General features: G+C 46.8%; 1 protein-coding gene across 1 annotated transcript in view; it reads left to right on the top strand.

Moving 5' to 3' along the window:
• Window positions 1-19,069, top strand: part of MRPS6 (mitochondrial ribosomal protein S6) — a 95,207-nt gene extending 76,138 nt beyond the window's left edge. Inside the window, exons 5-6 of the mRNA XM_081573670.1 lie at window positions 3,161-3,300; window positions 18,505-19,069. Coding sequence (XP_081429796.1) covers window positions 3,161-3,300; window positions 18,505-18,694 — 330 coding nt within the window. The 3' untranslated portion in view covers window positions 18,695-19,069. The remainder of the gene's footprint in view (window positions 1-3,160; window positions 3,301-18,504) is intronic.
• The last annotated feature ends 2,259 nt before the right edge of the window (window positions 19,070-21,328 follow it).

Below are 21,328 nucleotides of genomic sequence, written 5' to 3' on the forward strand. Positions count from 1 at the left end.
GCCCACTTCCCCTCAACCCAGTACCACTGTGGAGCAGAGGTTGGCCAGATTAGTTTCCACTTTGCAGGTCATACCGTCTCGGCTGTAATTTCAAGTCTGCTTTTAGCATGGAAGCAACCATGGACACTGTGTAAAATGCCTGAGCTGGCTATGTGCCACTAAAACTTTATTTGCAATTCTAGCACGCTAAGATTTAGCCCTCAGGCCCTGGTTTGCTGACTGTTGACTTCGAGTTGATGAAGCAGGTATATAGGACAAGTTGAGCAACTCTCTTCACAAACAGGAAGACTTTTAACCCCTCCTTCATCTTTTTTTTTTTTAAACTTTTGGTAACGTGAATTACAGTGAAATGAACGTGGCCATTCAAGCAGTCTGCCATTTGATCTTGACGTGCCAAAGTTGGAGTGTGTTTTGATGTTTTCCCGAGCTACATTCTTGTTAGGTAGCCTTTCCCCTTTTTTGGACAGAAGAAAATCTTTGATTTTACAAGCTCTTACTTTGGAAGAGGTGCTCCATGTTTCATACTGTAAACTCTTCAGTCGGAGTTTAAACAAGGCAAGAGGCGTTGAGATATATTCCTTTCTAATCAGGCAAAACTGAATTAAAATTTGTGATTTGAGGAGCTAGTCAGAAGACTGTAGTTAGAGAGTGTGTGTATGTGTTTCCCTTACCCATTGTTAATTTGTATAGACTGTTCATCTGCCATATCATAAGTTAATTAATGTAATACCAAGTCAAGAAATAGCATTTTTAATGAAATGGAATATTACCCTCCTGTTAGATGTGAGGTTTCTGCAGAATATGGAAGTGTCTGTGAGCTAATGAAATGTGGGAAGAATTTAGGCTCCACTTGATTAGAGCTATATAAAAATGTCTATGAAGAAATTGCTGTAGATTTTTACCCAGTGTTAATACAAGGAGGTTTTGGCCCTTTTTTTCCCCCAGGAAATTTGTTTATTATAAGGTTGTTAAATATGTAAATACACATAACTTTCATTAGTATGAATTTAAAACAAAATCCCTAGTGGGCTGCAATACGAAATTCAAGTAGAAATTTTATTTCTAAACCTTGAACTATCAGTGCATTCACAGCATTTTAGCAGTATTTGTCAGAAAGAAATTACACAGGTACGTGGTGGGTTTTCTTCAGTTACTAGGATGTACACTTTAAACTTTTTCTGCAGTTTTCTTTTCATTTGATCCAAAACAAGCCACTGGAAGGTAGCCTTTTCTGAAGTTCACTGCTGCGTTTCAAGATTTCTCTGCTTGCATTCCTTCGCTCGTGTCTGACCGTCACGTTCCTCGTCCTCTGACTTTCTTCCCCCAACTCAGCTTTTTCAGTGTTCCTTTTCTTCGCATCAGGCTCTTCCAGTTGTTAACGGCCACATGGTCTCCAAGTCATGACATCTCTCAAAGACCCAATTGCCAAATCTGTAAACCTCCTTTGCTCCCTTTTTTTTGGTCTGATGAAGATTAAATATATGTAACAGTTGAACACTAGACCAGGTCATACAGCAGTTGCAGCACACCGTGTTGGCAGTGTGTAAAAACATCTGTCACGTTATGCTTTGGCTGGTTCATTCCCCTTTAGCTGCTGACTTGCTCGTTGTTTTCTCTCTCCTCAGACTGGTGCTTTCTCTTTCCATCACATCCCTACCTTGGCAGTCGAGCTTCTGGCGAGATTGCTGAGTGACCGTGTGGTCACCACACTGTGGCCTTTTCTTCTTCTCCATGCTGTTTCTCTGGCAGCTGCCTTTTCCCTTAATTTCTGTGACAAGGCTGGCCTGGTTTTCCTGTTGCTCTTTGCTTCTCTCACCCGGAATCCTCCTCTTAGCCCCCGAATGTCTGTGCTTCCCGAAGCTCTGTTGTTGGTCTCTCCTTCTCACTCCACACCCTCATGCCCTCCCGCCTCCGGGGTCTCAGGTAGCCCTGCTCTGCCAACAATGGTGAAACGTGTAATACTAGGCTGCCCTGTTGTTTTCAGCTGAATGCTCACATCTTGAGAGGTCAGCTATACCCTTAGCTGTTAACAGTAACCCCGTTCTCCCAGCTACCGTGTTTGGGGCCTCTCTTTGGCTACATCTCTCCCCCATTTTCCACCTTCCTTTATTTAGTTGTGTCTTCTTAAGTTTACCCTTGTGAAGTGTCTCTTCTTTCAAAAGCTTTCTATACATATGCATAGAAACCTGAAAAGAAATTCGCCACAGTGTTGAAAATCTTTTCTCTCTGGATGATGGGGTTTCATATCGTTTCAATTTTGGGTCTTGGGAACAGGTGTTAGTTGTTTCTATACTTGGACCGAACTGGCAGTCTTCACCTTTCAGTCCTCCCTTGTCCTGAATTTCATCCGATGGGACTCCTAGCTGTTTCCTGCTGTCTCTGCTCCTTTGCTCAGTGCCCGGTTGGTGTGTTCTTGCGTCTCCCGTGGTCATTTTTCAGGGCTCCCGTCAGGACCGCTTTCCTTCATGGAACCCTTCTTCCAGCTGAGTGTACTTTCTCTTTTCACAAGCTCTCTGGTCCGCATGTCACTTCCTGTGTCCTGCCCTCTGGACATCTTAACGTGGGTTTTTTGTGTTCATGCCTTCATTAGATTGTAAGTTCCATGTGGGCAGAGATTGGGTCTTACTCATCCTTTCCCCGTTTTGGTTTACAGTCTCTTACTTTTTCTTTGGGAGACAGCCCCTTTCCCCACTGGCTGTCTGTAGTTCTGGTGGGACAGCTGGTCCAAGCGTCCTGCCAAGAGGATGCCCTTTCCCTGGAGTTTGAATTTTGAGTCCTGGGCTGCAAGGACTGGCAGTGACTGGTGCTGACTCACCCTGGCCAAGGTGCTCTGAAGAAGCCACTGGTTAGTCCCTGCCTCCCAGACCCCTGGAGCTGCTGTGGTCCCTGAACTCTCCGAGGCCTGCCTCTCCAGATTTTCCTCTGTGAGCTATTCATATCCTTACAGTAAATGTGTCTTTCTCTCTCTCTCTTTTTTTTTAAACTTTAAGTTAGCCAAAAATAGTTTCTGTTGATTTTACCCAAAGATCCCTTCCAATAGAGCTGTTATGATCGGAACTGACCAGACTTTAATCATTCTGCTTCTTACACTGATTCTCATGTGTATGTGTTTTTTTTTTTTTCTCTTCTTCTTCTTTTTAAAAAACAAAACAAAACCCAGCCTGAGACCGCTGCGGCCTTGAAGCGGACACTGGAAGCCCTGATGGACAGAGGGGCAGTGGTGAGGAAGCTGGAGAACCTGGGCGAGCGCGCGCTTCCCTATAAGATGTCGGCCCACAGTCAGCGGCACACCAGGGGAGGGTAAGTCCTCCGCGGGTCAGCAGACCTGTCCCTCTGATGGGCTCCGTCAGGAGCGCTGTTTAGTTCATCTCAGAGGTCACCAGATGCTCACAGGCCCACGCCGTTGTGCCAGGTGGCGTGCAGGTTGTGTTCTGTTGCAAGTGGGATGCATGTATGTTCACCCACAGTGAACTAACCAGAGCCCCAGAAGAGGTCATACCGGTGAAAACACATTCATGACCTTCTGATTGTGGGAACCCTTTCTTGTCAGCGTAAGCACTGCCTTCTCCTGATAGTTCTCTAGCTTTTGCCTTTAAAACACCTCATTGAGCAGCATGCTGTCCACCTACTCAGTGCTTCCTTTGTAATTACGAAGATCGCAGATAACAAGCAAGATGCACTTCTTAATACCAGTGTGCATAACCAGAGCTTAAAATCCCCCAAAGAAGAGTAGTGTTAACCTACTCCAACCAATTGTAATCACAATATTTTGTAATGGGATTTTGTTTTTTTCATGTAGTATATAGCAAGTTCCTCAAACATGTCAAGGGTTCGATTTTATAGCAGTAACTATCTTGGAGAAATTCTCTGAGGTCAGTTTGTTTGTTGTGTTGGTTTGACGCATCTCTAAAGTTATGCCCCTGGTTTCTGGTTTGGAGGAAGAATCTTACATCGTTGCGTTTCCCAAAAGTAGGTTGATGGAGACACGGGAATCAGTTTTTAACTTCGCTGGGGAAGCCCAGGACTAGACTTGATTCTGGCTCTCCCAGCTGTGTGGCCTAGACCAGGTCACTTAGCTTCTCTGGACGGAAGTCAGGTGCTCATTCTCCCGTCCACATTGCCGCGGGGTCGAGTGAGATGACCTCGAAAGATACGCTCTGTGGACAGCGCTGCGTGTCGAGTGACACCACTCTCAGTCAGGCAGGGCGCGCGGCCTCGTGCAGGTGCAGTGCGTGTGACGGGCCTGGGTGAAGGCTCACCTCACGCCGGCTGTGCTTCCTTGCCTGTGAACCTTCTGCCGAGACGTGGCGTGGATGGCGCGTGCCATCTTTTGATTGCTCCCCCTTGTTCTGTGCCTGTGTTCAGCTTCTGGAGAACACCTCTGAAGAGCGTGCCTGAGGCGTTGCTAGGCAACAGGAAATGCACGCTGGCTTATTCCTCGCCACCATCATGACAGCAGTGAGCGATGGAAATTGTGTGTGTGAGTTTTTTTTTTAGCTTAACTGAAAAGGACTTTGGTCTTAATAGCCAAGCTATGAATCCTTTTGCCAACACCCCCCTTTTCTTTTTTTTTGTAAGAGACACTGATAAAACTTGGCCAAGACTCATTAGCGAGGTTCTGTGGTGAGAGGTACTGAACAGGGAGAGAAGCCAGTTTCCTCCTTATGTACTTGCCGGAATGTAAAGTAGGAATGCTTTCCTCCGACCCCTTTCCACGTAGAGCGTTCTGACCTTGTTGAGGAGAGCATGGCAACCTACTCCAGTATTCTTGCCTGGAGAGTCCCCATGGACAGAGGAGCCTGGCAGGCTAGAGTCCATGGGGTCACAAAGAGTCTGACAAGACTGAGCAGCTAAGCACAGCACAAAGCCCTTTCCACGTAGAGGATTCTGACCTTGTTGAGGGCTGGTGCAGCCAGCATCCTAGAATTTGCGTTTCTCAGGGTGCCATGGAGCACGCTCTGAGAACCACGGCACTGACTCACTGAGTTTCCTGGCCTCTGTGTGCAGGGCTGGGGTAGGGTGGTTCTCTGTCTTCTTCATGGGTAGAATAAATTCAGCTCTGGAAAGAGCTCACCTGAAATTAAGCCAGAGCTGCTGACAACACCGGCTCCACATCCTGGGTTCCTGTCAAGGTGCCTGTGCCCCACCGAGGACTCTGTGGAGTCACGTGGTTCATTTACAGTTAAGGACTTTATTTGGTGTGGGGATAGGGGTGTTTGTTTGTTTGTTTTTACTTTCAAACTCCTCAGGAAAGGAGAAGTAACATCCTTAACGTATATCAGACTGTGTCTGTTCTACATCACCACAGAAAGGTGTTGCCCAGCCCCAGTCAGGGGAGGGGGGCAGTTGGTGTTTTTTAAGCTGACTTTGCTGAGGATAAAGCAGTATGTGGGCTTTAATTGTTTGAGGTAATGTTTTCCAAAGTGTGATCTCTGAAACTCTAGTGATACAGATATGCTCCACCAAAAAACGGAGGCTGTGTGTAATCAGTCAGATGTGAGAAGCCTTAAAGAAAGGGGGTGGCGTAGGTGGGGACTTTCCTGCTGGTCCAGTGGTTAAGACTCTGTGCCTCTAGTGCAAGGGGCGAGGGTTTGATCCCTGGTCCGGGAACGAAGATTCCACATGCCGCTAGGTTGGTTGGTTTGTTTTGTTTGTTTGTTTAAAAAAAGATGGGAAACCTTGCATGATCTGATCCTTCTGGAGGTTGCCAACATACCTTAATGTGTAAATGGCGAGAATCCCCTTCGTAAGATGCTTCCGTTTGTTAGTTTTACTTGACCACGTTTCTTTTGTTTTTGTAACACTCACTGATACTCTTCACAGTGGCTCTTGGTAATGAGATGGGGGGCTCGTGTAGTCTGGAGTCCCCGGGTCGGAAATTTAGAATTGAGTGACGTGCCAGATGTCTGTGGTGGGAGCTTCATTTCGGTCTGGTGTGCTCTTCGCTGCAGCCAGCCCTACCATAGCCCTTGACCACAGCGACACTCGTAGTGGGCATGGTGTTCACTTGGAGAGCTCTTTCTGTGCACTGGCATAGCCAGAGGAGGCGTAACAGACATGTGCTTAGCAGATCATGTGCCAGGGTGTGTTAGGTATGGGCAAGGCTCGCTTTTATGAAGTGGTTGAGAAGAAACAGAGCAGACTTGTTCGTTACACGTTTAACAGCATTCAGAAGTTTTTGTCTCTTTTCAAAGAGCCCTGGAGGCCATGAAATGTATCTGTAATTTTCATGGGGCCCTGTGGCTCAGTGGTAAAGAATCTGCCTGCCAACGCAGGAGACACAGGTTTGGTCCCTGGGTTGGAAAGATCCCCTGGAGGAGGACATGGCAACCCACTTGAGCATTCTTGCTTGGGGAATCACATGGACAGAGGAGCCTGGCTGGCTACAGTCCAAGGGGTCGCAGAGAGTCAGACACGACTGAGCACGCACGCGCTGATTTGAATCCTGAAGTTGATGTATGAGAGCTGGGTTTTTGGCTGGTTGACTAGTGAGCCCTGATGCCCCCCAAGAATCCATGTTGTGTTGTGGTGCTGTGGGTCTTAGGCCTTTACATTTTGTGGGAAGAAGTGATACATCCTAGTGGTCTTCCTAGGTCTCAGGATGGTTCTTGTGATCGTCATGGTTCCTAATCTCAGGGAGTTTTCAGCTGAATTGAGGACTTGCTTGCCTGTTGACCTGGGCACCAGCCAAGGGTGCGTCAGGGCAGGCGCCCAGCGTGGAAGGATCCCCGCAGCCAGGCTGCCTGCCAGCCGTCCCTCTTCCAGTTACTTCCCTCAAGTTGAGCGATCGCCATCCTCGCGATCGCCTCCCATCCTCACCTCCTTCCCCCAGATCTGCACCCCTGCTGCACACATGCCAAGTAGGCCTGAAAGAAGAACGAGATCGTGCTTAGGTGGGAGAGGTAGGGCTTCTTCAGGTTATTGGGGGAGTTTTCCAAAAGGAGGAGGTGGTACCTGGTGTTTTATTATTATATCAAGTCTATTACCAGTTTATGCCCCCCCAAAATGTAATCATTGTATTCCAAATATTAACTTAGTCATGACTTTGGGAGCAGGCTACGTTCCAGGGATTTGTAAGTTGTTTATAGCTGGGGACCTATTTTCCCAACTAGAACAACTGGTTGGTTCAGTTCCCCAGGCTGATCCATAGGAACTTACTTTTAAACTCATCATCTCTGAGGGTCGGTAGAGTTGGATGCATCATTTTTGTCCCCCGGTGATGTGAAATTAGGAACAGGGAGGCGTTGACCAGACGCCCTCTCGCCATTTGGGCCCAGTTGGGAATGGTTGGGGAGCGTGGGTCTCCTGGACCAGCTCTCTAGGTGGCAGCTTCCAGCCTCAGTCACCAGCCCCCAGCCCCCCAGCCCTGTTTCACCAGTCGGTGTCTGGAAACCCCTGGAGGGAGTGTGGTTAGGAGTTGGGTGGAGTGGGTTTTGGGGGTGGGGAAGGTCTGAGAAGGCCTGGGATTTATTCCCAGCTCTGGCTTTGCCTCTGTCTCTCGGGGGGCGCCCCCAGATTCTCTTTCCTTTGTGCCTTCACATTCTCACCTTCATACCCGTGTCGACTTTCTGGGAAATGCAAGGTTGGTGTTGTGGAAAATTATTAACCATGTTCCTTGGTGTCTAAAAGGGTCCAGCGTGACATACTCAGAAGGGAGCCATGGGAGTAAGTGCTCATTTAGACCCTTGTTCAGAAGGGGCAGGCTCCGTACTGAGTCCTAGCATCCATCAGTCACCCTCCGCCTGCAGCATCACAGCGTCTTCCTCCCAGGCCGTACAGCCTGGCTTAAGGCTCTCTTTCCACTAGATGGGGCTGGACTGAGACGCAGAGCGGTTTCTCATGCAGGAGAGGGAACCTTAGAGGAAACCCTGGTCCATATGGCAGCATTGGGCCTGAGCTTGTGTAAAACAACCACCCCCACCCCCACCCCCCAACGCCCCGGTTGGCTTTGACTGTTTTCTACCACGTCTGATTTTCCTTCAGTGCCACTGGGCTGACTCCAGAATGTGTGGGTATATATATGCTTAAGTAGTGAAGGAGGTTTTTCTTGCCTGTTTTGTCCCTTCTTTCTCTGTTCTCATCTGCTGTAAAAGGTGAGTAGGTGCTTACAGCAGAGATCTGCTGGCCTACATATAAGATGCCCTTCTATTTACGGGTAAGCAGAACGATAAAAATAACTGGCTCTATGGTGAATCAGTGGAATTTTACTGACTCGCTCCCCAAATGTGTCTGCAGCTTCCTCCAGGAGCGCTGGCACCCTCTCTCTCTCTCGAGATTGATTCTCCTCTGTAGTTTTCCCGTTCGCTAACGTTTCCATGTTCTTCCGCTTTGCTGCCAGCATCAGGCCCAGGCCAGCATCCTGACCCCGTTCTTGCGTGTAGGTGCTTCACGACGGGGTTTCAAGGCAGGGCTGCTCTGGTCTCGCTTTCTTTTTCGGTGGCAGTGTCCCAAGATGTGTAAGAGTTCTGCAGCAGGTTTAGTGGTTTTTCAAATGTACGAGACCCCATAGATATCAAAAGAAACAGGGGCTTTTCCACGCAGAGGGTGGTTTGAAGGCGAACAATCCACTGCCTCAGGGAAGCCTGCATCCAGCAAGGTTTAACCCGCGCAGTCTGGGCACTGGCGTTCACTTGGATCTGTTTCTTCTCTTCAGAAAGGCTTGACAACGCTGCGCGGCTGCAGAGCCCTCGCCTCCCCCCGCCCCCTCGCCCACCCCACTGGCTGTGAGCGGCTGCGCGCTTCAGTGGAAATTTCCACCCGTCTGCCGGGGGAAGGGGAGGCTGTGAGCGCGTGTGTGGCTGTGTCTGAGAGAGACAGACAAAGAACATAACTCATATTCAAGCAGGCACTTTTTATGGAAAACTTGTAAATGCAGGGTGAAGACAAAAGTGAAATGAAAACCAAATACACCCTTTCCATACGGGAGCATGGCAGGAAAGCACGTTTCTTCCCTCCGCCCCTTGGGTGGGCTGGGGGCTGGCAGCCAGCTGAGCCTTGTGTCAGGAGGCGACTGAGTGGTCTCCGGGCTCGTGGCCTAGAGAGGAGGAGCCGAAAGGACGCTCAGGGCTGCTGGCTCCCTGGAGAAACCGGGCTGGGCTAGAGCGTCCTGTTGGCGCTGGGCTCAGCCCGTCCTGGGGAAGCCCATGTTGAGGGGGTCTTCTCCGGTCTCTGTGGGGCTTTGTAGTGGAGAGCTTTGTAGTGCGTGTCTTCAGAAATACACAGGAGGGTGAATTATCACCTTCAAGACCACGTGGGCAGTTCTGCCCACGAGATGGCTCCCCCGTTTCTCCAGCTTTGGAACATGGACTCTGATGGGAAATGCACTCATGTACTGGACGTTTTTTTGCCCTTTCTCTCCTTGAAAGGGAAAGTGTTAGTCACTCGGTCGTGTCTGACTCTTTGTGACCTCGTAGACTCTAGCCCACCAGGCTCCTCTGTCCATGGGATTCTCCAGGCCAGAATCCTGGAGTGGGTTGCCATTCCCTTCTCCAGAGGATCTTCCCGACCCAGGGATCGAACCCAGGTCTCCTGCATTTCAGACAGATTCCCTACTGTCTGAGCCACCAGGGAAGCCCCTTTCTCTCCCTGCCTGGGATCAGTCATCTCCTGGCTTCTACTTCTGCAGAGTTGGTGCCGCATAAAACCCTAGTGCTTTTCTGTAGAAAGGAGAGATGCTGGGATGAAGCTCGTGTCTGCCTTGCGGATAAAGTGATCCTATAATTAGAACCACACGTGGGAAAAACACACCTCGAAGTGCCAGGCACCACCGAGTTTTGTGTTGAAGGCAAGGGCAGTACTTACCCTGCCTACCTGGTGCGCAGAACCATTTCCCTGGTGCCGCTGAACGCATGGCTGAAGATACTGGGCATATGTACTATGATTAGACTTCAGATTACTACACTGAATTTTTCCAAAGTGATCCGTTCATTTTATTGATTTAATCACTGATTAGAGTAAATGGGGAGAAGGGAGAGCTAGCTATTTGGGGAACTTTATTTCTTTTTTCCCCCTTATTGGAATGTCAGCTTTGGGGCTCGTCTGGGCCGGGCAGTTACAGTCATAATTCTGAACTTCCTTGAGCGAGGAGCTTATCTTGAGGATGGAGGTGACAAAAAAGTCACCATGTGTTGTGACGTTGGGGGTCTGTATTCCGACTCTGCCTAGCTGGTTTAGGGGCAGGCCGCCAATGTGGATAATCTCACTGTGGGTAAAGGAGGGGCAAAGATTCCTCTGGAGACATGGAGCCCCTCTTTTGGCCCCTTCCTTAGAACAGCCCTGAAGCTGAAGCTCCAGTACTTTGGCCACCTGATGCGAACACCCCAAGTGATTGGAAAAGAATCTGATGCTGGGAAAGATTAGGGCGGAAGAGGATGACAGAGGATGAGATGGTTGGATGGCATCATCGACTTAATGGCCATGAGTTTGAGCAAACTCTGGGAGATGGTGAAGGACAGGGAAGCCTGGCGTGCTGCAGTCCATGGGGTTGCAAAGAAATGGACACGACTGAGTTACTGAACCACAGTTAGAACAGCCTCTCATCTGAGTTTCAGAATGGCCTCTCCGTGGCGGATTTCAGTGGGAGGTAGGGCATGCTGAGGTCATTTTGTCAGCCGCACTCCCCATCTCTACAGGTCTGTCCTGGACCTGTGCTGTCACGAGAGAAGGATCCTTGCAGGCATCAGAAGCTGCCCAAGCCTACATCCCCAAGTAGGCTGTTGCTGAGCCTCACTTCCTCATGGGTAAAAAGTCCCACGGCCATCCCTCAGGTCACCTGTGGTTGGAAAACCCCCCGCAGCCAGGAGCCGGTATCCATGGCCACCACATCCCTTCCACAGCCTCCAGCAGGACAGGAAGACATGCTCAGGGCATGGAAGACTGGGTCTCCGCCAGCACAGCGGTCCTGTGACTTCTGTCCACAGTTGGACTCATGTTGAGGCCATGTGTGCCTCATCTTTTTAGTCTCCTGAGCTTTGCCCATCGCTGACAGGTTAAGTTTGTCCGAGATAAATCAGCGAGAAAAAGAGTATGTCCTGGCAGCCACCAGGAACTGGTCAGGGCACCCCTGTGTGGGGAAGCCATGGTGAACTGTTGATTTATGAGCTTGGGCCGCTGAGGCAGACGGAGATTGTTCTGGACCCCGGCTTGGTTCCCAGGGGGTGGGGTGGGGAGAGATGTGGAGGTCAGAGGTTCAGCTCTGTCCCAGGAGTGTTGGCTGCAGCAAGCCCTGCCCATCTGTGAGCCACGCCTCCCCTTCCCTGTGGTGGTGTTTCGTTGTGGTGGAAATTTCCATGATGTAATAAGGAGCATGGGAGTGGAAGCTGTCTTTGCCCACAGGAGCCCCGGGCGTAGATCAGCAGGGTGATAAGCGTGAAATGAGTGTCACAGCTGTGGTTGTGGGCACAAGCCCATTTGCATCTTGGCCAACGCTTTTGTCTGAAGTTGATGGCTGGGCGAGTGTGACCGGGAGAGGGAAGGCAGAGGAGGTAAAAAGAAGGTGAAGGCTGGGGGGTTTGGAAGTCACAGAGCCTCCCCACGGCCCCCTCCCCAAAGCCAAGCTTAGGTTCTCCAGGCCTTTTTCTCGGGCTTTTCTTTATTCTTGAGAAAGCTCCAAAAGGCTGGCTGCTATAGTTTGGACCGAGTGGGAGCCATGGGGGTCTGGAGCCTGCCTCTCACCCTGTGACCCAGTGCAGCTCAGCTCTCCCGAAAGCAGCTGCAGGGGTTGCACTGCATCGTCTCCGTGGTCCCCTCCAGCCCTTCCGGTCTCTGATTCTGTAACCCTCGGGTTCCAGAGCTCTCGGTGGCTGTTAGAATTCTGGCAGTGGCCACTTAGTAAGCCGAATGACCTTGGACGAATGACTTAATTGGTGTGAAACTCAAAGGAGGGTACCGCGTAGGAAACCGTGTTGAAAGCGGGTGGAGGACCGGTTGTTGCTGGGGAGAGCGCTCGTGGGCCCCAGCCAGCACCAGCACGCTTCCGCTGCTCACACTCCCTGAGTTGCCACATGGAGTGGAGCGTCCACTTCCTCCCTCTTCTTCAGGAGCTGTTCAAAAGAAAGTTCTACTGGAGGCATTTTCCTTTCCGTTTCTGAAATGAGAGGTTTCTGATCCATCTGGCCTCTGGTTTCCATCATTGGGGATCCTCTTTCCCCTTATCACAAAGTGGTATCCAAAGGCTGGGGTTATTTCTCGGCATTATTTGGCGAGTGCCAGTGGCTGGAGAACCCTGCCCGGGATGCCTGCATGAGAAGTGACTGGTGGCGGTTAAGTTGGTCATTGGCTGTCTTAAACACGTTCTCTCTCAGAAACTGTTTAGACTCGGAGGCGAGCCCACAGAAATGCCTAGTAGAATGGAAAACGGAAGAAAACAATACTTCCGAACCCCAGATATGGTATTTGAATGACTTGACCATAAGGAAGGGTAGGCTTAACTCACTAGTGCGAGAGACCCCTGTGTACTCTTCTGGAGGGAGGGGACTTGGGACCCTTGGAAGCTGGTTGTGGTAACTGCTGGGGTTGCTGTTGCCCAGAGCCGGTCGGTCCCTTGCTCATAAGCATTTCCCTCCATAGATTACCCCATATAGTAGACGGCAGTTCACAGTGCACTACCTCAGGCTATCAGGGCTTTAAGTGGAGCAAAGCAAGAAGGGGACACTTCTAGGGGACCCTGAACAAAAGGGAGCTCAGAGAGGATGCATATGTCTTTAAAGTAAAACTCCCTGCTGTAGAATTCAGCATGGTGGGATATTGACAGGTGGAGGGTGAAGTCACAGCTCATCCATGGCATTCTGATGACTACTGGATGAAAGAACAAATGGATTACAAGGGAAGAGAGATGCTGAAGGCCACGCTGAGTGAGTGAGTTCCCAGCCCTGGCCACCAGGTGGCATAATTATTCGGAGGTTGGAGGAGTGGGTATTGTGCTGGGGGTGGACAAAGAGAAGGTAATTTAAGGTCGATTACACTTACTTTGGGCTTCCCTGGTGGCTCAGATGGTAAAGAATCCACCTGCAATGCAAGAGATCCAGGTTCGATCCCTGGATCAGGAAGATCCCCTGGAGAAGGAAATGGCAACCCACTCCAGTATTCTTGCCTGGGGAATCCCATGGACAGAGGAGCCTGGCGGGCTACAGTCCATGGGGTTGCAAAGAGTCGGACACCACTGAGCAACTAACTCTTCTTTCTGCACTTATTTTTTAGGCTCTAATTCAGAGCCTTACTCAAGATAAGTAATCAATAATTAGCCATTGAACAAATGAGCAGTTCTTAAGTTGGGTGATGGCAGTGCTAGTGCCTGCTCTGTGGAGTAGAAATAAACAAGCAGAGCTAAACCTTGGAAAGTGGGGCCAGGTTGGTGTGTAACGTTCAGAGGAAGCCCGAATGGTGGTCTCCTCATTGAGCAAATGTGCAACGCAGTGCTTCAAGAAGTTTGCCCAGGTAGTGGAGGAATTGGTGTTTTTATTTAATATTTCATTTCTTGAAAAACCGTTGGTGGTTTCATCAGCTGTAATTACTCCCACCACTCTGCATCAAGTCATTCACCAAGCCTTGCTCATTCAACTTCTGCATACCGTTTAGAAATTGACAGCTTTATAGAGACATAAGTGGCACACAGTAAACTGCACACAGGTAAAAACCCATGAAACCTCCACAAGCAAGATGTAGTTTCTTCTACTCTGCAAAATTATTATGAGAGTCATCACTGGTATTTATTAACAGTTTGTTCCTGTTTATTGCTGAGTAGTATGCCATTTTATGGATATACCACAGTTTGCTTATCAGTTTACATGTTAATGATTATTTGTGTTATTTCTAGTTTGGGGTTGTTAAAAGTTAAGCTGCTATAAACATCAATATACGAGTTGTTCTATGGGCGTATCTAGGAATGTAAATCTTAGAATGGAATGGCTTGATCATAATGGCAGGTATATGTTTTATTTTTTAAGAGAATGCCAAACTGTTTTCTGAAGTCGGTCATATCATTTTGCATTCCCTCTAGCAGTGTATGAAAGTGTCAATTCCTCTACATGCTCACCAATACTTGGTATGGTCATTTGAATAGGTAATTCTTTGTGGTTTGGCCATTGGGCCATTCTCATAGGTAACTCTTTGTAGTTTTAGTTCGCATTTCTCTGACGAGTAGTGGTGTTAAGCATCTTTTCGTACACTTCTTTGCCATTGTGTATCGTCAGCAAAATGCCTCTTCAACTTTTCGGTGCATTTTTAGAAATAGTTTTCTAAAATGAACTTGGAGAAGTTTTAATATTCTAGAAATAAGCCCTCTATCAAACATGAGATTTGCAAGTCCCAGTGTATGGCTTATCTTTCTATTATCTTAAAGAGTCTCTTTCAAAGAGCAGTTTTTAATTTTGACAAGGCCTAAAATATCAAATTTTTATTTTATGGAAATTGTGCTTTGGGGGTCTTGTCTAAAGGATCTTTGCTTAATCCAAGGTCACAAGGACTTTGTCTCAGGTTCTCTTCTAGTTTTATAACCTTATGTTTTATGTTTAGATCTGTGTTCTATTATGAGTTAATTTTTGTATATGGTACAAGTATGGATCAAAGAGTTCATTTTTTGGCCTGTGGATATCAAATTGTTCCCATACCTTTTGTTGAAAGGGACTCTCCTTTATTTTTTGAGTTGCGTTGGCACCTTTGTCATAAATCAGTATACTTACGTGTATGGATCTAATTCCGAACTCTTTTCTATTGATCTATTTGTCTTATCTTCATGCAGATACCTTACTGCCTTGATTACCATAGCTTCATAGTAAGTCTTGAAATCAGGTAATGTTAGTCCTTCAACTTTATTCTTTATCAAAGTTTTGTTGACTGTTCTTGGTCTTTCAAATTTCCATATGAACTTAAGAATCAGTTGTAACAGTTGTAAATTTCTAACAAAAAAGTCTTAGGATTTTGACTGGGATATTTTTGGCTCTTTAGATCAGTTTGGGAGAATAAATAAATAAATTGAATCTTCTACCTATGAGCAAAGTATACCTTCTCCATTTATGTAGATTTTCTTTAACTTCTTTCAGCGGTGTTTTGTAATTTTAGTGTAGAAGTCTTGTACATCTTTTGTCAGATTTATTGCTAAATATTTCATTTATAATTTCAAGGTCTGGTTATTTGTTGCTAGTATATAGAGATACAGTTGATTTTTGTTTATTGATCTTGTATCTTGTACCTTGCTAAACTAGAGTTTTGATATCTTTTTTATAAGCTTCAGATTTTTCTGTATACACAATTATGACATCTGCAAAAAGATAGTTTTACTTTTTCCTTATCAATCTAGATGCCTTTTACTCTTTTGCACTTCAGTAAAATGTTGGATGGAAGCAGTGAGAGTAGACATTCTTGTTTGTTCCCTTTCTTAGGGGGAAGGCACCTAGACTTTGACCAGTTAGTATGATGTTGGATATGGGTTTTTCCACAGATACTCTCTATAAGGTCGTAGAAGATTCCGTCTTCCGTAGTGTGCTGAGGGTTTTATCAGAAATTGATAGGGTTTTGCTAAATCCTTTTTGCATCTATTGGAGTGATCACATGGGTTTTTAGCTTGTTAATATGATTGATTTAATTCATGTTCAGATGTTTAAGCCAATCTTGCTTTCTTGGACTAAATCCTACTTGGTCAAGATATATTGTTCTTTTTATTTATTATAGTAGCCAATTTGCTAGAGGTTTATTTAGAATTTTTTCATTTATGTTTATGAGGGATACTGGTCTGTTTTTCTTTTCTTTTTAAAAAAGTGTCTTTGTCTGATCTTGGATCCAGGGTAATGCTAACTTCTTAGGACAAGTTCAAAAGTGTTTTCTTACTTCCCAGATCAGTTTGTGTCAGAATGATATTTTTTTCTTAAATATTTGGTGAAGGTCACCAGTGAAACCATTTGTGCCTATAGTTATCCTTATGGGAAGATTTTAAACTACAAATTTAATTTATTTGATAGATATAGGGCTGGTCAGGTCATCTGTTTCTTCTTGAGTGAGTTTTGATAGTACGTATTTTTTCAAGAAATTTCAGCTAGGTTATCAAGTTTATTATAAAATATTTTTTATGATATTCACTTATCATCCTTTCAGTATCTGTAAACTTTGTAGTCATTTCACCTTTCTTGTTCCCAAATATCAGTGATTTGTATCTTAACTCTTTACTAATCAATCTGATTGGAGTTGTATCAGTTTTATCGATCTTCTCAGTGCGCAGTATTCTTGCCTGGAAAATCCCATGGACGGAGGAGCCTGGTGGGTTACAGTCCATGGGGTCGCACAGAGGCGGACAGAACTGAGCGACTTCACTCGCTCACTCAGTGCGCTCGTGTTTGGTTTCACTCATGTTCTCTTTTGTGTTTCAGAGGTTTCTGCTCTGATTTTTATTATTTTCTTTTTTGGTCTTACTTTGTATTTAATTTGCTCTTTTTCCATTTTCTTAAGGTGGAAGCTGAAATCATTAATTTGAGATCTTTATTCTTTTCTTACCTAGATGTTTAGTGCTGTAAATTTATTGTAAGCACTACTTTAGTGGCATTCTCCAAATTTTCATGTGTTGTTTTATTTTCATTCAGTCAAAGTACTTTGTAATTTTCCTTTTGATTTCTTCTTTGACCCATAGGTTGTTTAGATGCATGTTTAGTTTCCAAGTATTTGGGGGATTTTTCTCAAGATCTTCTGTATGACTCAAGTCCCTTTAGATTTACTGAGACTCATTTTATGGCCCAGAATATGGTCATCCTTAGTAAATGTTTTATACGCCCTGAGAACAAGTATGTGGAATATCTTGCTGTTGTTGGGTGGAGGGTTTGATAAATATCAGATCCAGTTGGTTGAGGGTGGTGTTCGCTTTTTCTGTATCCTTGCTGGTTTTCTGTGTACTAGATCTGTCAATCACTGAGAGGCATGTAAGGCATTTTCAGCTCTAATTGTGGATTTGTCTCTTTTCTTCGTTTCTGTTAGTTTTTACTTACTGTATGTTGAAACTCTGTTATCTCTACGTACACATGTAGGATTGTTGTGTCTTCTTGGTGCACCCATCTTTCTGTATTGTCTCCTTTTTCCCCTGATAATTTTTTGTTGTTGTTCAGAGGTCTCCTTGGTCTGATATTACTGTAACCCCTTGAACTTTCTTTTCATTAGTGTTTTTGCGTGATACATGTTTTTCTGTCCTTTAACTTTTAATTATTTTTACTTGATTGACTTTCCCACTAGGCTTGTGAATGGTCACACGTTAGGTTAGGAAGTTTTCTTACAAGTTTTGAACGCTGAGTTTGTGTAGAATTACACAAAATGCCATAGTTTGTCTAATAACTTTCTTCGTTGCTGAATTTGTTCATTTTCAGTTTGGTCTTTCCTGCTTTCTGTGAGAATTCCACCCTTCCGGCTAACACATCACGGTGAGGTACTTGCTGTGGATCTGATGTGTGTTAGCCTGTGTTCAGGGTGCTGGGGGTGTGGTGACAAAGTCCTCCTTCCTAGGGCCATTCTGTTTTAGCGCAGTGAGGCCGACTGTAAACAGACGCACTGTGTCAGTGGTGACCAGGTGCGGGGTGGGGTAACAGAACCACAGCGTTGAGAGAGGGAGGGAAGAGCGACTGAGGCCGGGCGGGTGGGGCAGCAGGCCTCTCAACAAGGTGACTCTTGGGCCGAGATGCGAGGAAAGTGAGGGACGGACCCTGTGGACCTGGGCAAAGATCGTTTCCGGCAGAGGTACAGCGCCTGCAGAGACCTCGGGTAGGAATATTCCTGGGAGGAGAGTGTGGCTGGAACCAAGTAAGTGATGTCAGAGGTCATCTTAGCCAGCTGGAGCACTGAATAATTCTGAAATACCACCCTGAAAACTGTCCCTTTAACAACACTGTGGTCCAAACTATAAACAGCACAAGGGAGGCTTAAATGTTTAGAACTGAGGGGTGGGGTGGGCAGGGAATAGAGACGCTTCTTCCTTTGTATCGGCGTACAGACAACCACTGATAAAGTTACTCATCTTCTAGGACTAGTGAGCTGTAAGAGATGCTTATCTGTGTTAGTCTGGTCTGAGTAGACGAATGTTAAATTCTTTTCTCTCACCACAAGATTCAAGTTATTTTTTTTTTGTTTCTTGTCAGTTCTTGAAGGTACCGAATGGCCGTAGATGAGTCCTAGGCCTCTCTTAATCATTCTCCTTGTTTGTGAATATGGCTCATGGTTCCTACTGTATCTCATAGGTGCGTCAAGTCACTTGTAAAATTATTTGGAAAATTAGAAGACTCACAGATGTTTTCACAAAAAGTGTCAGGTTTGGAAAATTCAGTAGAGTGAGTGAATGGGAAAGGGAGGTCAGGCATACTGCTGCACTTGTGTTTAACTGGTCCTCTGGCAGTTTCTGTTGTGACAAAGATGTGTATTTGTGTTTGTGGGTAGTTGATGTCTTTATGTGGGGAGAAGTAAAATGAAAACATCGACCAAGATAGTGAAATCGCTGAATTTCAGAATGCAGCCCGTTCACACATTTTTATTTTATTGCAGGTACTTCTTGGTGGACTTTTATGCACCCACAACAACTGTTGAAAGCATAATGGAGCACTTGTCTCGAGACATTGATGTGATTAGACCAAATGTTGTAAAACACCCTCTGACCCAGGAAGTGAAAGAATGTGAAGGGATCGTCCCGGTGCCACTTGAAGAAAAGCTGTATTCCACCAAGAAGAGGAAGTGAGAATGCGCACCACACTTTAGACTTCTGTTTAATTCTCTCACTTTTGAGCGCCACGGATAGGTAATTTACAGGCTTGATCTTTATATCCGAGGGTGCTGTTGGCGCTGTTGGATTTTCCCGAGCTACTTTTAGCTCTTGGTCCACTTTGCTGTGAGAACTGGGGGCTGACTTCCTTAGGGCCACTTGGTAATCTTTGGCACCAGCACGTCCTCCTCGCTTTCACTTCATGAATATAATCTGTCAGTGAGGACTTCCTGCCCAACAGCAACCCTAACCCCAGTTTGAAGAGCAAAGCTTATAAAAACTGCTTTGGATTGCATGCTCATTATTCAGACTGTATACACTCATGCAAAATAAAATTTTAAGACCACCATATTATATGCGTCACTTTCGATCCAAGTGAAAGCGTGTGATTTTTTTAAAGACCCTTGGCCTCTTGGCCCTCCACGGCACCGTGCCCCAGCAGAGGCCTCACACACAGCTCCAGGCCCCCCAGACTGCTGGCAGTGTTGGGAGGAGCCCAGGTTCATGCCTGGGAGAAGCCGGGGTGAGGGCAGGTAGGGTGCGTCTGCTCCTTGACCCCCTGGGCAGTGCCTGCTCCTCTAGCTCGTCCTTGTGGCGGGCGCTGCTCTTGGTGGAGGGGCGCGTGCCGTGTGGCAGTGGGCGGTGGCACTGCTTCCTGTCATTTCTCTGCCACTAGCACTGCCCACTCTCCGCCCCTCAGCCCTGCAAACCTCTTTGGGGAAGTCGTCACCTCTGAATTCTGCACCCCATCGCTTTTCCCCGCCACCCTGATGACCTGGAGGCTGATTGCTGTTGAGTTGGAGACGCCTGAAGTGCTAGCTGGCGCCAGTGCCTGTGGCTGGTGGCACGCTGAGCTCTTAATTCCGGGGCACTTGTTAGAAGATGCATCTTTTTCGTTGTCATGTTTATTTGATACCCATAGACTTTTTTTTTTTAATGTCCTGGAAATAAAAACACAAGCTTGAAGAGTTTTCTTATGTTGGCAGGGGAGAAGTTGGGTTTTTGAAATGTTCTAGTTTGAGACTCAGAAGCAACCAGTCTTTGCTTGAAATTGATTGAATTGAATTAATTTACTTAGCAAATAAAAATGCAGGATGGCCAATTAAATATGAATTTCAGCTAAATGACAAGTCAGCTTTTACATTAAGTATGCCCCAAATATTACATGGTAATACACTTATACCAAAAAAAAAGAATGATGCATTGTCTATTTGTGTCTGTTTGACATTCAGACTTGCCTGGGTGTCCTGTATATTCTATGTGGTTAGCTTTAGTATAACTCACATAAAGGAATAACAATACCAAGCCAGAGACAGCAAAGCTGAGAAGTAAGTGAAGTCGGCGTCCAGCATTCTGACTTCTTGGCTGAAGACGTTGGCAGGGAGGCAAATGACAGACGAGAGCACAGCGGGCGTGCTCTAATTTGCCTCAAGCCCTTCTTCTCTCAACGCACCAGAAAACCGATCAGGAGACCAACTGAGATTTCATGTCTGGTCAGTCCCGGAGAATCTGTTCTGTGAGCCTGAATTTACACCCCAGTCTGAGAATTCTTCACCAAGTTGCCTGTATGTCCCCGGTGGCTCAGACAGCAAAAAATTCACCTGCAACGCAGGAGACCCGGGTTCAATCCCTGGGTTGAGAAGGATCCACTGGAGAAGGAAATGGCGACCCACTCCAGTGTTCTCGCCTGGAGAATCCCATGGACGGAGGGGACTGGCCGGCTAGAGTCCCTGAGGTCGCAAAGAGTGGAACACGACTGAGCGACTCACAGTTTGACTTTCATGGTCTCTGCCCCAGGCCTGGGGAGCTGAAGCCCCAGGTTCCCTGGCAGTGGGATACGTTCCGTGGCGGGTGAGGATGGGTGAAGATGGAAGAGTCTCTGTCTCTCCTCCTAGGAGCTGGTGCTTTGGAAGAAGTTGCCCAGCCTTTCCATCTTCCCAGAGCAGGTCCCTGCACAGGGTGTCTGCCCGCAACCCGAACAGCGAAGCTTCTGCACCTAGGTTGTTGGGAGAAGCGTCAGTTACCAAGTCAGATCTCCGGTTGTACTGATTATACAGTCAGATCCTGTTAGGGGTGGAGAGGGCGGAGACAGGGCCTTTGCCTCTTCTAACGTGGTGACGCTGAAGCACTGACAGATGAGCAAACAGGTGCCTGACTCGCCCAGCTGTGAACTCGCATGGGGCTGCCTCCCTCCAAGATGCTGCCCTGGACCACCGGATTCCTCACGTGGCTTTCTTTTAAAGAGCCCTGACAGCATCCAACTTCCACTTCCTCCAGAGGCATAAAAAGCTATCAAAAGTCTCTTTGAAGAGCAATAGTTCAGTAAAGAGGGTCATTAAGAACTGGACACTGGAAATAAAAGGGATAAAGTGGAGATTATCTGGGAAAATGGGCTACTTCCTGTTTCATTAGGAATTTCCTGAAAGCGCAGGTGCTCAGCCAGGGCTGGAGGGAGCACAGATTCTCTTCCAAACAGTCTGGGTCTCGATGCACTTTGACTCGGGTGCTAATAACCGAGGTACAAGCTTCCATTTTCCTAAAGTGTGTTTGTTACGGGTGTGCTCCCTGCTGCACACACATAGTCTGTATCTCATTTAGCCTCTTCAGCAG

Source organism: Giraffa tippelskirchi, chromosome 2, assembly GCF_054371585.1.
Source record: "Giraffa tippelskirchi isolate mGirTip1 chromosome 2, T2T-mGirTip1v1.2.pri, whole genome shotgun sequence".
NCBI classification, from domain to species: Eukaryota; Metazoa; Chordata; class Mammalia; order Artiodactyla; family Giraffidae; genus Giraffa; species Giraffa tippelskirchi.